Below are 16,877 nucleotides of genomic sequence, written 5' to 3'. Positions count from 1 at the left end.
GAATTATTCTAGTATTGGAAGTATAGCAGTGAACAAATACCTCTGTCCTAATAGAACGTACATCTTAGTGGAACAAACAAAATAAACTACAGACACACACACACATCACACACACACACACACACACACGATGTACCTTCCTAAGACCAGAATAAATCATATCTCCACTTTGTACAATACTCCCTTCTCATCCTTTTGGAATAGATTGGGTAGAACAGGACACCTAACTGGAATAGATTTTGTTCAATGTTGAACTGCTTGAGTTTCTAATTTTTATTCCTTGTGGAATTTATTGAATGCTACATGGTATTGTGATTATTTTTCACATACCAAAATCTTCTCACCTAAATTGAAACCACAAGTGGGCCGGATTCATGACTTACATCTCTCCCACCAGCTCTGCTCTATAATTTATATATTCAAATAGTTGGCACTTCCCTGGTGGTGCAGTGGTTAAGAATCCACCTGCCAATGCAGGGGACACGGGTTTGAGCCCTGGTCCGGGAAGATCCCACATGCCATGAAGCAACTAAGCCCGTGCGCCACAACTACTGAGCCTGCACTCCAGAGCTTGCAAGCCAAACTACTGAAGCCTGCGGGCCTAGAGCCCATGCTCCACAACAAAGAGAAGCCACCACAATGAGAAGCCCGTGCACCGCAACGAAGAGTAGCCCCCGCTCACCACAACTAGAGAAAGCCTGTGCACGGCAACAAAGAACCAATGCAGCCATAAATAAATAATAAATAAATAAATAAATAAATAAATTTATTTTAAAAAATAGTTGATGGGATCAGAAGGAGCAAGTGATTAAACTTTGATAATGTCAATACACAATTTTGAGCCAATTATCTCTCTCTACTTGCCTATCTACCTACTCATCCACCTGTGAACATAGAAAATATCCTTATTGTTTTGGGTTCTCACAGTAAATCTCTATTGTCTGAGGTAGTTTTGCTAAAGTTTCTGCAAGAAACCTAGAATTTCTTATATCTTTACTCATAAATTGATGTTCTTTCTGGAGATTAATTTTACAGGAGTTAATTTTGTAATTTCCAAGCTCTTGTTTCCATGTTTATCTAGAAATGAAATTCATTTAAGTACTGAAGCCCTTATTTACACCACTTGGCAGCCTTCATGGGAAAGAAGTCCAAGTGAAATACTTCTATTTATAGCAGCAGGAAATTACAATTCAGGGGTTCCCATAAATTAGCTCTTTTTAATCACTCAGTCAGATTTCCCTCTCTGATGCGCTTAGCCCAGGATACCGGACGTCATCTTCTCACACCAAATGATTCTTCTCACTTCAGGCTGCATGCTCAGGGAGAACTACACCTGTTTTGTTTCATAGGTGGCTCTGAGTAATCACAGGGTCGAGATCTCCAATCTTACAAAGCTACCCTGTAATTTTAGAAAACAGGTAAACCTATTTATGCTTTCTTGCCATTCTAATTGACCTTCCCAACATTAGTTCCTAATTTACTAACATCTGACTATGCATGTTAAGATGTTCAGTTTAGGGGGGAGGGTTAAATTAGGAGTTTAGAATTACCATATACACACCACTATATATAAAATAGATTATCAACAAGGACCTACAGGGAACTCCACTCAATACTCTGTAATAACCTATATGGGAAAAGAATCTGAAAAAGAATGGATATATGCATACGTACAACTGAATCACTTAGCTGTACACCTGAAACTAACACAACACTGTAAATCAACTATACTCCAATATAAAATAAAAATTAAATTTAAAAAAAAAAAAAAAAAAAAAAAAAAAAAAAAAAAGATGTTCAGTTTATTTATCTTACAAAAAAGGAAAAGGGTTAAGATGATATAGCTGGAAAATAGTAATTTTTGCTTGGAGATTTTATCACAATATATGGTTAGTGCATTTAATGCATGATTAGACTCTTTCCTTGGCTGTAGTAAATAGAATATTGGATTAGAAAATATAAAACTTTTTTTTTTTAGTATTTGTTATGATTATAGAGTTTTGTGTAATTCTCCAATAGCAGCTGATTGGATTATTTTTGTATTTTTTTCTCTAAATTAAAGGGAAAACTCAAATGGACTTTAGTTGATCCTCCTCCCACACCATGCTTCAAATAATACTTAAAGATAATTCCCACCCCTAATTTACTGCTAGTGGAACAGAATGCTCCATACTTGTAAATACATAATTTAGGAGATTTACCTGCCTACACTAGCCTAGTCCCATTTTGGGGCTTTCAAATATATAATCACGGCTAAGAGTTATTATAGCAAAAGATACAATGCAAGATCAGCAGGCAAAAGATACACATAAGCAAAGGCAAAAGAAGTCACACACAGGCTTCCTAGTCCTCCCTCTCTCTCTGCTAGCATAGCATAGAATGCTTCTCATAAGAGATTGCTCCACCCAAGAAAGCCCACCTGAGTCATGGGATCCAGACTTCATAAAGGTGTAAATTCCAATTACCTATAGGGAAACACCAATTTGAATGACAGTAGATTTCTCTCAGACCAGAAGGAAATGGCACACCATTTTTCAAGTTCTAAAAGAATCAACCATGTGTTCTCTATCTGATGAATCTATCCTTCAGCAATAAAGAGGGAGAAATAAAGACATTCCCAGATGAGGGAAAACAATTTATTGCTAGCTAGCCTACCCTTACAGATTGGCTAGCTAAAGGAAGTTCTTCCAACGAAAAGAAAATAATGAAAGAATCTGGAAGGATCGGGAAGAAAGAAGGAAGAGCTGAAATATGGGTATATACAATAGACTATTTCCTCGTGAGCTTTATACATCATATTTGATGACTGAAACAAAAATTATAAAAACATCTGATACTCAAGTCGATGGTATTTAAAAGTGGAGACGGTAAAGAGACCTCCATGGGTGTGAGGTTTCCATATTTCTCTCAAAGTGGTAAAACGTGGATACCAGCAGACTGTGATAAGCAATATACGTATATTATAATACCTACAGTATTACACTCAAAAGCAATGTAAATAAATGAAGATGGATAAATAAGAAATGTTCAAGTAACACACAGGAAGGCAAGAAAAGAAAAACAAAGGAAAAGAACCAATCAAAAGGCAGAGATTGGCAGAGTGGATTAAAAAGTTATGATTCAACTATATGCTGTTTAAAGAAACTCAAATGTATCGATATAGGTGGGTTGAAAATGAAAGGATGGAAGAAGATACCATGTAAACATTAATTTTTTAAAAAGCAGGAATGGCTTTTTAAATATGTACTAAGGTAGACTTCAGAGCAAAGAAAAATTCTAGAGACAAAGAGGGACATTACATATGATAAAATGAATCAATCCATGAAGAAGACATAATGATCCAATGTATATGCACCAAACAACAGAGCCTCAAAATACATGAGGCAAAAACTGATAGAGCAGAAAGGAGAAATAGAAAAATCCAAAATTATAGTTGAGGACTTCAACATGCCCCTCTGAGCAACTGATAGAACTACTTGACCTAAAATCAGCAAGGATATAAAAGAGTTGAACAACACCAGAAATAAATAGGATTTAATTGACATATTATGGAACATTCCATCACCAGCAACAGAATACACATTTTTTCAGCTGCATTTGGAACATTTATAATACCCTGGGTCATAAAACAAGGCTCAGCAAATTTAAAATAATTGAAATCATACAGATTATGTTCTCTGACCATAATAGAATCAAACTAGAAATTAATGACAGAAAGACAAGAAGAAAATCTTTAAGCATATGGAAATTGAATGATACACTTCTAAATAATCTCTGGGACAAAAGGAAGCCTCAAAGGACTTAAAATATACAAAGAACTGAATGAAAATGAAAATACAACTTTCAAAATTTGTGGGATGCAGCCAAAGCAATGCTGAGAGGGAGATTTATTTTACTAAAATGTATTAGATAGAGAGGTCATAAATCAATAATCTAACCTCAAGAATCTAGAAAAAGAAACCTAATACAATTAGAAGGAAGAAAATAATAAAAACAGAAATCAATGAAATTTAAAACAGAAAAACAGCAGAGAAAGTCAATGAAATCAAAAGCTGGTTCTTTAAAAATGTCAATAACTATGTCAATAGTACTATGAGAACTTTAATTCAGCACCTTAGATGAAATGGACCAATTCATCAAAAACTGCAAACTATCAAAACTCACCAAAGATGAAACAGATGCCCAAATCATCATTTAACTATTAAAGAAGTTGATTTCATAAAACCCTTCAAAAGAGAAATCTCCTGACCCAGATGATTTCATTAGTGAATTCCGCCAAACATTTCAAGAATTAACACCAACTCTAAACAATCTTTTCCAGAAAATAGAAAAGAGAATGTTTCCCAACTCATGTTATGATACCAGCATTATCCTAATGTCAATACCAGACAAGGACATTATAAGAAAAGAAAATTACAGCTCAAAATCCATCATGAACATAGATGAAAAAAAACCTTTCTGAAATATTAGCACATCAAAGCAATATATAAAGAGAATAATTCATCTCAGAGGAGTTTATCCCAGGAATGCAAGGCTGGTTCAATATTTGAAAATCAATCAATGTAATCCATATTAACAGTATAAAGAAGAAAAAGCATATAATCATATTAATTGATGCAGAAAATCAGTTGACAAAATTCAACATCTATTCATGATAAAAAATAAAACTGTCAGCAAAATAGAAATATAAGGGAACTTCCTCAACCTGATAAAATGCATCCACAAAAATGACACCATACTTAATGGTGAAAGACTGGATGCTTTCCTGCAAAGATCATGAACAAGACAAGTGAGGAGAGAAAAACTGTTCCTATTTGCAGACAACATGATTGTCTAAATAGAAAATCCTTAAGGAATCCACCTAAAAAAAACCAAAACTCCTAGAACTAATAGGAGAGTTTAGCAACATGTCAGGATATGAGTTCAACACAGAAAAATCAATTATATTTTTATATACCAGCAATGAAAAACTGAAAACCAAAAACTTTTAATACCATTTTAATATTAATAGGGCTGAAAAATGAAATATGAAATTAAAGTGAAAGAGAAAATGAAACAAAACATGTATAGAACTTATATATTGAGAACTGTAAAACACAAAGGAAATCAAAGAATCACTAAATATGTGAAGAGATATATGATGTTCATGTGCTGGAAAACTCAACATAGTGAAAATGTCAGTTTTCCCTGAGTTGATCTAAATTTGATACAATTCTATCGAAATTCCAGCAGCATTTTTGGTAGATAGAGATATGCTAATTCTAAAACTTTTATGGAAAGGTAAATAAATTATAATAGTGAAAAATCATTTTGAAAAAGAATAAAATTGAATCATTCTACCTGATTTTATGACTTACTGTAAAGCTACAGTAACCAAAATAGTTTGGTATTGATGAAGGGATAGACCGGGACATGAATGAACAGAATAGAGTCCAATAATAGATGACAGAAGCCTGGTCAATGGATTTTTTAATTGAAAATATTATGATATAATTGTAAATTTACATGCTATTGTAAGAAATAACATAGAGTGAGCCCATATACCCTTAACCCAGTTTCCCCCAATGATAACATTTTCAAAACTATAGTACAATATCACAACCAGGATAATGATGAACACAATCCAATGATTTTATTCAGGTTCCCCCAGTTTTACTCCTACGTGTGTGTGTTTGTGTGTGTATTAACTTCTATACAATTTTCTCACATGGGTAGGTTCATGTTAAGATAATCAATAGTTCTATCACCACAAGGATCATTCATGTCTAACTGCTCAGCACCATTTGTTGAAAAGTCTATACTTCTTCCATTGAATTGCTTTTGCACCTTTGTCAAAAATAGTTGAGCATATTTGTGTGGGTCTGGGTCTTCTGTTCTGTTACATTAATCTGTGTGTCTGTCCCTCCACCAGTATCATTCCATCTGGATTACTGTAGCTACACAGTAAGATTTGATATCAAGCAAAGTGATTCTTCCCACTTTATTCTTCTTTGTCAAGTTTGATTTCACTATTCTAGCACCTGTGCCTTTCCATATAAATCTCAGAATAAGATATTCTATTCTACAAAAAAACTTTGCTTGGATTTTGATAGGAATTACATTAAACCTAGATATCATTTGGGGAGAATTACATCTTTAATATGTTGCATCTTTAAATCTATGGACACAGGATGTCTCATCATGTATTTATGCCTTCTTTGATTGCTTTTGACAGCACTTTTTAATATTCAGCACACAAATCCTGCACATGTTTTTTAGAAGTTTATACCTAAGGATTTAATTTTCTGGGCATAATTGTAAGTGCTCCAAATTTTTTTTGGTTTTTAATTTTGGTTTCCACCTGTTCATTGTAACTATATAGAAACATAATTGATTTTGTATGTTGTTCTTATATCTTCAGATCTTGATGAACTCATTGCTTAGTTCTGGGAGTTTTTTCAGTAGATTCCTTGGGATTTTCTACATAGGCAATCACGTCATCTGCTTTGTCTTTAGTTTTCAATAGTTTGATTTCAACGTGTCTGGAGTGCATTTCTTTGGGTGTACCTTATTGACATTCACTGAAATTCTTTTTTATTTTTTAAATAAATAAATAAATATTTATTTATTTATTTATTTATGGCTGTGTTGGGTCTTCGTTGCTGCGCATTGGCTTTCTCTAGTTGCAGTGAGCGGGGGCTAGTCTTCGTTGCAGTGCATGGGCTTCTCATTGCGGTGGCTTCTGTTGTTGCGTAGCATGGGCTCTAGGCATGCGGGCTTCAGTAGTTGTGGCACACAGGCTCAGTAGTTGTGGCTCAAGGGCTCTAGCACGCAGGCTCAGTAGTTGTGGTGCACGGGCTTAGTTGCTCCGTGGCATGTGGGATCTTCCCGGACCAGGGCTCGAATCTGTGTCCCCTGCATTAGCAGGCAGATTCTTAACCACTGTGCCACCAGGGAAGTCCCTGAAATTCTTGACTATGTAGATTTATGTCTTTAACCAAATTAAGGAAACCATTTCAGCCCTAATTTACTCAATTTTTTTTTCTGTGCTTCATTCTTTCTCCTCTTCTTCTGAGTCTATGATGACACCAATATTAGCTCTTTTTTATTGCACCACAAGTCACTGAGACTCTGTCAGTTGCTTTTTCAATCTTTTGTTGTCCAGATTGGATCATTTTTATTGATCTATCTTCAAGTTCACAGATTGTTTCTTCTGTTATCTCCATTCTGCTATTAAACCTATTCAGGGAACTGTGTTTTTTAAGTTTTGGTTATTGTATTTTTCAGCTGCAAATTCTATTTTTTTATCTTCTATTTCTTTCTAAGACTTTGTAACTCCCTAGTCATTTCAAGAGTGTTTGACCTACTTGTTGGAACAGTTAACAGCTGAGTCATCTCAGCATTGATGTGTTTTGATTGTCTTTTTCCATACGAGGTGAGATTTTCCTGGTTCTTCATATGTTGAGTAATTATATAGATTGTGATATTATGTTATGAGCCCTTCAGTTCTTATTTATGGGTCTTACACATATTCTAAGAAGAATGTTTCTTTTGTGTGTGTGTTTTAGCAGTCAATTGGCCCAGTTGCTTTCAGTCTTCAAATTTCAACCAGTGTTTTGTGGGTTGTCATTCCACCATTAGTCCCATTTTCAAAGGCTTTGCAGTGCTATTTGGATCAGCCCTGCATGTGTGCCAAATAGTGTCCAGTATGAGACTTGGGCGGTAGTTTATACCATAGTTCCATCTTCAAAATCTACGTATGTGCCGTTTAGGATCAGAACTATGCACACACAGCTTGGAAGTAAGCCTAGGAATATATAAACAATTTTATAGGGTTGCTTTCCTGAGCTCCTCCCTCTCCATGATCTCCCTTGTCTTTTTTGGTTCCTTGGAGCTTCCCTTTTGGTCCTCAAGCCAAAAAAACCTTTATTTACCCTGTGCTGCTACACTCTTGCCATGACTGTATCCATGTCCACAGCCAAACAGCAGGAGGACTGAGCAAGTATAAGGCAGTTTTAGACTCTTAGGGACCTTAATGTCACCACTGCCACCACCGTCACAAGCTTCCTTAGAAGATGGGGCACAAGATGATGGATAAAAATAAGAAAAAAAATCAAAAAAAGGGCTTTCCTCCACTGTCTCTCTTTCCTGTTTCTCAATCGGGCTTCTCCTTGGGCTCTCTCTGTGCTGATGCCCGCTTCCAGACTTGGGGCTATGTTTAGTTCAGCTTGGAGAATAGTGGAGGAAAATTAAAATATAAGCTCAAAGTCAGTTCCGTAGTCATTCAAATGTCAGTCTTCTCTGATCTTCCTGCTATGAATTATTTTTCCGAGTTTTCAAATAGCTATTGCATGCATCCTGTCCAGGTTTTATGACTGTATTCAGTAGGAGACACAGGGTGAAGTGTGCTTACTCCCTGTTACCTGGAATGAGAACCCCTGTCATTGTTTTGTTCCACTCATGAGAGAATTAGTTAAGATATTAATACTGGTTCAAAGATCATTTGAGAATATATGCATTTATATCCAATTTAATTAAGGAATGTTAGAAAAAGATTTTAACCTTTGGGAGTATCTTTTTCCATTGAAAAGAAATAATTTGCATCTCTACTAAACAAAAATCTACATGTTAACTAGTAACTTCTCTAAGTCTGGAAATCTTCATTAAGAGTATCTTTTAGTTAAACAGTATCTTTACTGTTTACTAAGTACATTCTATTTTCCCTAAGTACAGAACTAAATACGTTTCCCTAGATAAACTTTGCATGAGTCTTTGCCCCTGCATGACATGGAAATTCCATGCCATCCTTATTTTGTTTTTGTCTTCTTCCATGTTTTGGATAATTGTTCTTAAAAGTGGGATCCAAATTCTTCTTGCAGAAGGTCTCAACTGAAGCAAGAGATGATATGAGACTGGCATAGACTCTCTGAGGAGGCAACCTATTTTTTCCCAATTCCATAAATATTTATTACATATCTACAATGTACCAAATATCTTGATAAGCAATGGTACAGAAAAGCAATGATTTTCATAATATATATCAGTCATGTAGTAATCTCTTGAAAAATAATTTCTCCGGCAAAATATACAGACTATAAAACTCTATCACTGTCATGGAAAATTTGAAAACTCTGTATGGTATGGTTGTTGAGGTATATATAAAATACTGTATTTCTGCGATGCTCTTCAGATCAACTCAGAGCACAGTTAGTGCTTATTCACTCTGTGATTTTGATTGCTATTGTTTACTCTCTAAGGAAAGGCAGAGGAAAAAAAGAAGAGGAAAAAGTGAAGGAGGAGGAAGAGGTTGCAGTAGCACCAAAACTGCCTGGAGAAGGAAGCCCTGATAAAGAATGGCTCCCTCCCTCTGATCCTGACTTCTGTGTTTATGTGTATGAAGTGACCAGATCCATACTTCCCATCACCAGTATAAAGGAACAGATTGAGGTTCTTGCAAAGTAAGCATCTATATATACATACACATTTTCAATTTCTGAAAAATGTTTTTGATGTTACTGATTTGCACTTTTTAGCCAATTTTCAAACAACTACACCATAATAAAACTGAACTTGTATAGCACCCTGCCTCTGACTCTGAAGCAGAAACACAATGAATTGGAAATAAATCCTCCATTTCTATTTTAGATCATATTTTTGCCAAGAATCAGAGCTAGGAGCTGGAAATTACTTAAAGAAAAATGCCTAGGTCATTTTCTCCAGCTAAACCAGGAAAAGCATCTTTCAGGGTGATCCTAAAGAAGTTATGAATGAAGGAATCTTATTTTGAATTATTTGTAAACTCACAAGTTGTTTTCTAATACAAATAGCCATCCCTTATTTTTATGTTATATGTCTGATATTTTGTGTTTCACGGTGCTCCAAAGTGGGATTGTGGGTATTCTAAGAGATGGTTCGGCACTCTGTATAAGCCAGTGAGGTAGCCTCCTAAATGAGAGCATTTAATCTGATTCCGCTAAGAGAAGGCTGAGAACCTGACTTTATGACTGACAGGAAATCACTAGAAATGGAGGCTCGCCTTCATGACTGACACCAGCCAGTTGTGAGCTCCTGGCTTGTGCAACAGCTGCAATCTCCGTGGGAGCCTGTATCTTCTCCAAATAGAAGTGAATTGCAGGCACCAAACCTGGATGTGACAACTGCAAGAAACACAGCCGCCAGATCACTGACTTCTTGTCAGGCAACTCTGGAAGAGAGCGTTTTTGGCTACCGAAGTTTTCCTTGGTGTCCTTGAGAAATGATGACTCAAGCAGAACTCTGACTTAGCTCATTTCAACACTTGTCAAATTTCCTCATGCCTTGTTCCTATCAGAAATAGTTTTCATCATTCCCAAATAATTGTTTTTTTAACCTGAACCCACACCAAGAGAGCGATACAGAGATGTGTCCCCATGCCTTTGGCTCCTAGCGGCTGTTACAGGACACCTGGCTGGCACTGAGGGTCAGTTTTCTGCCTAATCCTTTCTCTTGGTTTTCACCATTGTTCTTCTTCACTTGGTTCCCCGTACAGCAAGAGGAAATTCTTTCTTTACAATGGGCAATCCTGCCTTTACTCCATGAGGTAGCAGCCTCAGTTGACAGAGGATTTTTATAGGTGTGCTTACTGACATCTTCAGTGAGAACCTAATCTTAGGAGAAACTCACAGGCAAAGTACACCCCCGTACCTCACCTCCTTGCCTAACTGTTAGTAATTTTTCCCCTTTTGCCTCTTCCTCTCTCCTCTAACTTCAGTGTTACGTAAATGCCATGTCTTTCTCTAAATTAAAAAAAAAAGATAAAATTTAAAAGAAAAAGATGATAAAACTTGAAAAGATTTGTGAACCTCAGGGTTCACAATGGTCCTATATGTTTGTCTTTGTCTCTGAGTTTAAATTCCTTAAAAGAAGGACCACATGTCAGGACAATGCCTTGGATTTCAGATTCAAACATGTGAAAATACTTTCCAAGAGTAAGATAACATTTAAAAACTGTGTTGATACAAATGTAGTGTGATATTGATTTGTATCTTGCTATAAATATTGGGAAAATTAGCATTCATTTCTTTCTTCCTGCTGAATGAAATTGTTGGAATTTCAGTTTATGTAAAATAGTTTAAATATAGTAAGCATAATGTTAACTTATAGTAAATACATTTTTGAAAGTAAAGCAAACAAAAATCAGAGGGAAAGTATCTTTTACAAGTATAATTACACAGATATTTATACTCAAAGCATCCAAAGTGAGATATTAAACTTGATTGATTCAATCTCACTGTAATTGACACAGGTACGTGGCAGAAAAAATGGGCGGTAAAATTCCAAAAGAAAAACTACATGATTTCAGCTGGGAACTTCATATAAGTGAACTAAAGTTTCAACTTAAGTCCAATGTTGTACCAATTGGACTGATCAAAAAAGGAATCTTCTACCATCGAGCTTTGCTTTTCAAGGTATTTAAGATGTTTTGCTCATTTCCCACTAGGTAAAAATGTTTTGTCTTTATCATTGTGGAGTGAGCCAGTTGCTAACAATTAACTGGATGATATTAATCCTATCATTTAGATGTACTTATATTTGGCATGTATATGTATGTGTATATACATACACACACGTATATTCACCAGACTATTGGAAACATATTCATTCAACATTTATCACACACCTACTCTAGGCCAGGGCCTCTTCCAAGGTCTGGGAATATACGGTTACTAAAGTGAGAGTCTCTGCATTCAAGGGGGACCTAAGCCAGACTTGCGGGTTCTCAGGTGACGTCAGGGAAAGTTTCAAGGGAGGAAGTGATATGTGGCCTCAGAATTAGAGGCTACATAGGATTTCAGCAGGTAAAGAAGGAAGACAAGGGTGTTCTAAACAATACAAATATTTTATTTAAAATAACAGGTATGAGAGTCAGTGGTCCATTTGAGGGATGTAGAGTAGTTGGTCTGGATCCAGAAAAGCGGGGAGGGGTTGGATAAGGCTAGAGCACCAGACAGTAAAGCACCATGTGAGTTTGTACTTGATCTTAAAATCTGTGAGTAACCACTGAAAGTTAAGGGGAAAGTGATTTTGAAAGACCACTCAGGCAACAGAATGGGGAATGAACTAGAACGGGGGAAAGACTGGAGACGGGAAGGCCAACTGGAAGGTCACCGGAGCAAGAAGTACAGGTGCCTGATACTAAAGCCATGGTGGAGGCTGTGAATGAGAGGTGAGTTTGGCGGGAGATGTAGGAGATAAAACTGAAAGGAGCTGTTGACTGCCTAGCGGTGGTGTGAGAGACTGCATGAGAAGAAGAAAATGATTTCCAGGATTTGGGCAGGGTAACTGGAAATGATGGCATCATTCACAGAGATGTGGACACTGGAGCAGGATCAGGTTTAAGGGAGGGGGTGATCTTTTTTTTTTCCTCCATTGTATCCAGTGTCTGGACTATAACAGGAGCTGAGAAAATTGTTTCAGAGCCATAGACTTAAATGTATAAACTTCCTACCCTCTCCTGAATACCTATAAACCTCATTGCATCTTACCTCCAGTTCCAAGCCGATTCTATTTATAATCCAAATGCCAGTCTTTCCTATTTCCTTGGATTTCTTGCTCTATCAATTCTTCTCTCCCATCTTAAATCTCTTTCTCTCTACTTAAATCTCTTTCTCTCTTTACCTTTAAAATCTAAACTTAAGTCCAAAACATTTAAAGAGAAAACGTAAATCTTTTCTCATTATATCTACAACTACTCCTATAAGCGCCTATCACCATGACCACCATCATTTTGAGCTTATGTGCCAGGCACTTAATAAATATAATTGTGAAGAGTCTCAAATATGCCAAACGTTGAAATTACTACCTTTGTTTTAAAGATAAGAAAATTGATACTTAGAGAAGGAATTTACCCAAGGACAACCAGAGATACAGCTGGAATTTGAACCCATGCCTATCTGAGCCAAAACCTACCATACTGCTTCTATCTGAAGATAATTCTCATTCCCGGTCAAAATTCTGAGCCATCTCAACTCCTAGTCACTCCTTGACCTCAGTTTCATCCTCAACTCCCTGCAGTCTAGCCCTTGTTCCCTCCCAAGAAGGATCACAGTGATCTGTTTTCTGTCTTGCTTGATATGTCAAAGAATTTGTCACTGATCCTTCTCTTTCTTTAACACCACTTTTAGTAACTTCTGTCCTCTCTTGCCATTTCATCTCAGTCTCCTTTGGAGACCTCTTTTCCTCCACCCTTGTCTTAAGTGTTGGGGTCCTGACCCAGAACTCAAGTTCTGTCCCAGGCTCTTCTCTTTTCTCCCTTTACATACTTCGTTTGGTGAGGTCATCCTCCTACATCACCTTAAATACGACTTACATGCCTCAGGTTTCCAGATCATTTCCTCTGTCCCACAAGCCGCTCCTGATTCCAGGTCTAGCTGTCTGTTTACCATGTAGCTAGCTGCCCTTCTGTGTCTTGTAGGCACTGCATTAGTCTTCTCAGGCCACTATAACCAAGTACCACAGATGGGGTGCCTTAAACAATAAACAGTTATTTCTCACAGTTCTGGAGGCTGAGAAGTCCAAGATCAAGGTGCCAGGAGATTCAGTGTCTGGTGAGGGCCTACTTCTTGGTCGGCAGTTGCCACTTTCGTACCGTATCCTTATATTTCAGAGTGCAGGGAGGGCCCTTCCTCCTCTTATAAGGGCACAATTCCCATCATGGGGGCTTCACCCTCATGACTGCCTCTTAAGGGACCCACCTTCAGAAAGAAAACAGGAATCTCAAGGGGAAACATTTCAGTTCATAACGTTACAGCAGACTGAATTCATTACCCTCACACCTCACCTGAGTCATGCAGTTAATCACCCAGGTCTTGCCTACCACTGAATCCTGAACACCAACACTCACTGGTAAAACGTGTTATCCTTCCATTCCTCCCAAAGCGTTCACTCCCCCTACATATACTCTTCATCTCCCCGTTTTCTTTCAGCTCCTTTCCTCCATGGCAGCCTAGATAAATCGTCCACAGACCGTATAACCTGCTCACTGATTTCCCTCGTCTTCGTGCCCCCATCCTTCCGCCCCTCCGCCTTGCCTGCCCACACTGGACCAATCCTACTGCCTGCCCTTCCCACAATGACACTCGGGCTGCAGAACGCGACAGTGGGATGTGCCACAGCCAATTCAGGGTCCAAGGTGGTGGGTGTACGTGCTGCCTGGCCATCTTTTCCAGCTCCTGGCCACAGGCTTCTCCTATTTTCCTCAGCATCTGTGCCCCACATCTGCCTTCTTTCCTAAGCCTTTTCATCTTCACCTCTTCCTATACGCAGATGACCTTGTTTCCCACTTCACAAAGAAAATAGACACTTCCAGATTCAACTCAGCTGAGGTTAAGAACTCAGACTCTGGGAATTCCCTGGCGGTCCAGTGGTTAGGACTTGGCGTGGTCACTGCTGGAGCCCTGGGTTCAATCCCTGGTCGGGGATAACTAAGGTCCCACAAGCCAGCTCTCTTATCCACTATGATGTGGTTAGGAAGTTTCCAGATTATTTAAAAAGTGCTTTTAAAATCAGGACAAATTGAAGAGACAGCTTCTGAGGAACATAAGCAACCCCTGAGGACAGGGCATCAGGCAGCCCAAGAAGGACCAACCGCTCACAATTCTGCCCCTCCGGCTCCATAACACCTGTCTACACCACACAGAACAAATGGGCTAGAAACAGGTCCCCACCGTTCCAATCCTGCCATTCAATCCCACTGCATATCACACCCAAGGAGCAGCCCAGGAGCGTGGAAAGATTGATAGATGCAGTAGAGCTGAAAGCCCAGGGAACAGCTTTTCTCCAATTACGTTATCAATCTTGTGCTGATACAATGCAGCGCAACTGCCTGAAAAATGTCCCTTCCCAGCAGGACCTACACAGAGATTTTGAGTCCACAGAATCTTGAGCAACAGGGGAACTTATCACATTTTACCAACTCCTATCACAACACTCCACATTTTTTCCAGCCTCCTTTCTAAGCACTTTGTTGTTGTTCTTCTGCAAGAGTGTATATTTCACCTTCGACCAAGGTGGGTCTTTCAACCAAGGCTTTTTCTCCGCCCCTCCCCCTCCTCACTCTTGGTTGATCTCGCGTTTTCTCCCCCCAGGCTCTGGCTGACAGAATTGGCATCGGCTGCTCTCTGGTTCGCGGGGAGTACGGCAGAGCCTGGAATGAAGTCAAGCTGATGAATGAATCCCGAAAGGGGGTGACTGGGGCTCTCCCTCCCCCGGAAACTTACATAGTTGACCTCATGTTCCATCCAGGGGCACTGATAAAGTTAAGAAGCCGAGAGGCAGATCTTTACAGATTTCTCTAAACTTCCAAATGAACACAAAAGGTGTTCAGACAAGAAATTCATTATATACCCTTTCTATGAAGTTCACCGGTAGATTTTATCAATATTTCTTTAAATAAAAATATTAGAAATGCTCTCCCTGTGTAGAAATGAGGTCACTAGGATTGGACTTGGTCGTGCTTCTGAGTTCAGGCTTTTGGCAAGCATTCAGTCTGATGAGATCAGATTACACTTGTGTAAAGCTTATTATTCTCAAAATTAATCCACCCCGCTGTTTCCTAAGGAGCATCTCCACCCTTTGGGAATCATGTGTAAAAGCACCCAGCTACTGTTCCCAGGACAGTGCCCTATGACTGTCATTCTTCATGTTCCGGATGCTCCAGGAAGACTTGGTTAAATCAAGTCCATGGTTTTTTGTGTCTTCAGTCGCCTTGTCTCACTCCCATAAAGTAAGAATATTGATATTTTGAATATTTGTAGATCTATTTTAGTATCACAAATTCCTTTCTAAAATTTTTTGTTGGGCTTCCCTGGTGGCGCAGTGGTTGAGAATCTGCCTGCTAATGCAGGGGACACGGGTTCGAACCCTGGTCTGGGAAGATCCCACATGCCACGGAGCAGCTGGGCCCGTGAGCCACAATTGCTGAGCCTGCGCGTCTGGAGCCTGTGCCCCGCGACGGGAGGGGCCGCGATAGAGAAAGGCCCGCGCACCGCGATGAAGAGCGGTCCCCGCACCGCGATGAAGAGTGGCCCCCGCTTGCCGCAACTGGAGAAAGCCCTCCCACGAACCGAAGACCCAACACAGCCAAAAATAAATAAATAAATAAATAAAATCAAGTAAAACTTTAAAAAAAAAAAAATTTTTTTTTGTTCATATTTTCCCAAATTTATCATTAAGAACACTATTTAGTATACTTCACTGAACTAAAAATATTTCTAAAAACTATTTCCATACACTGCACTTGTCTATATTGACTTGGAAACACACCTTCAGTTAAAAACAATTCTGATTTGCTTTTTGCATGTTTCAATGCTGGGTCACAAAAATGTGACTTCAAATTTACATGACTTAAAAGTTCTTTTCTGGAAAATTTTGAAATGTAAGTATAAAGTAAATCTTTGCTGAGGAATTGTATTTTCAGTATTGAGCCCAAAATGGGGAGCAAGCACCCATTTCAAATGGCAAGAGAAAATGAATCTCATGAAGTATACATTTTCCTAGCCAGGCTTTAAGTCTAAAGTTGACCCGTCTAATCATTTTGCTAGAAGGTTTCCAAAAGGGAGTTTGATTTTAGAAATTAAGGTGAAGATTATTCTGTATGAACCAATGTGTAATTTCAAAGAATGTGTAATTCTTTATTTCAAAATAAAGTCCCTTACATCAAATGGTGTGGTAATTATATTTATCACCCAGTTTCATGAAGAGAGCACAGATTATAGGATACATATCCATCTAAGCATTTCCAAGTCTCTCTTGATCCAGAAAGTATTCAAAGTGGATTACAAAGTTATATAAGATGTAACAAGATAAAAATAAATGAAAAACAGGCATAAGTGTAGGAAAGAAAGTTTGACAAGGCCAGG

At 38.2% G+C, this 16,877-nt stretch overlaps 1 protein-coding gene across 1 annotated transcript in view; it reads left to right on the top strand.

Annotated features, from left to right (window-relative positions):
• Window positions 1–15,314, top strand: part of ARMC3 (armadillo repeat containing 3) — a 93,456-nt gene extending 78,142 nt beyond the window's left edge. The window contains exons 17-19 of the mRNA XM_007189880.2: window positions 9,237–9,437; window positions 11,264–11,426; window positions 15,105–15,314. Of these exons, the coding sequence (XP_007189942.1) occupies window positions 9,237–9,437; window positions 11,264–11,426; window positions 15,105–15,314 (574 nt within the window). The remainder of the gene's footprint in view (window positions 1–9,236; window positions 9,438–11,263; window positions 11,427–15,104) is intronic.
• Window positions 15,315–16,877: the final 1,563 nt, after the last annotated feature.

This window comes from Balaenoptera acutorostrata, chromosome 3 (genome assembly GCF_949987535.1).
Source record: "Balaenoptera acutorostrata chromosome 3, mBalAcu1.1, whole genome shotgun sequence".
Lineage (NCBI taxonomy): Eukaryota > Metazoa > Chordata > Mammalia > Artiodactyla > Balaenopteridae > Balaenoptera > Balaenoptera acutorostrata.
This window is presented reverse-complemented; position numbering and strand designations above follow the sequence as displayed.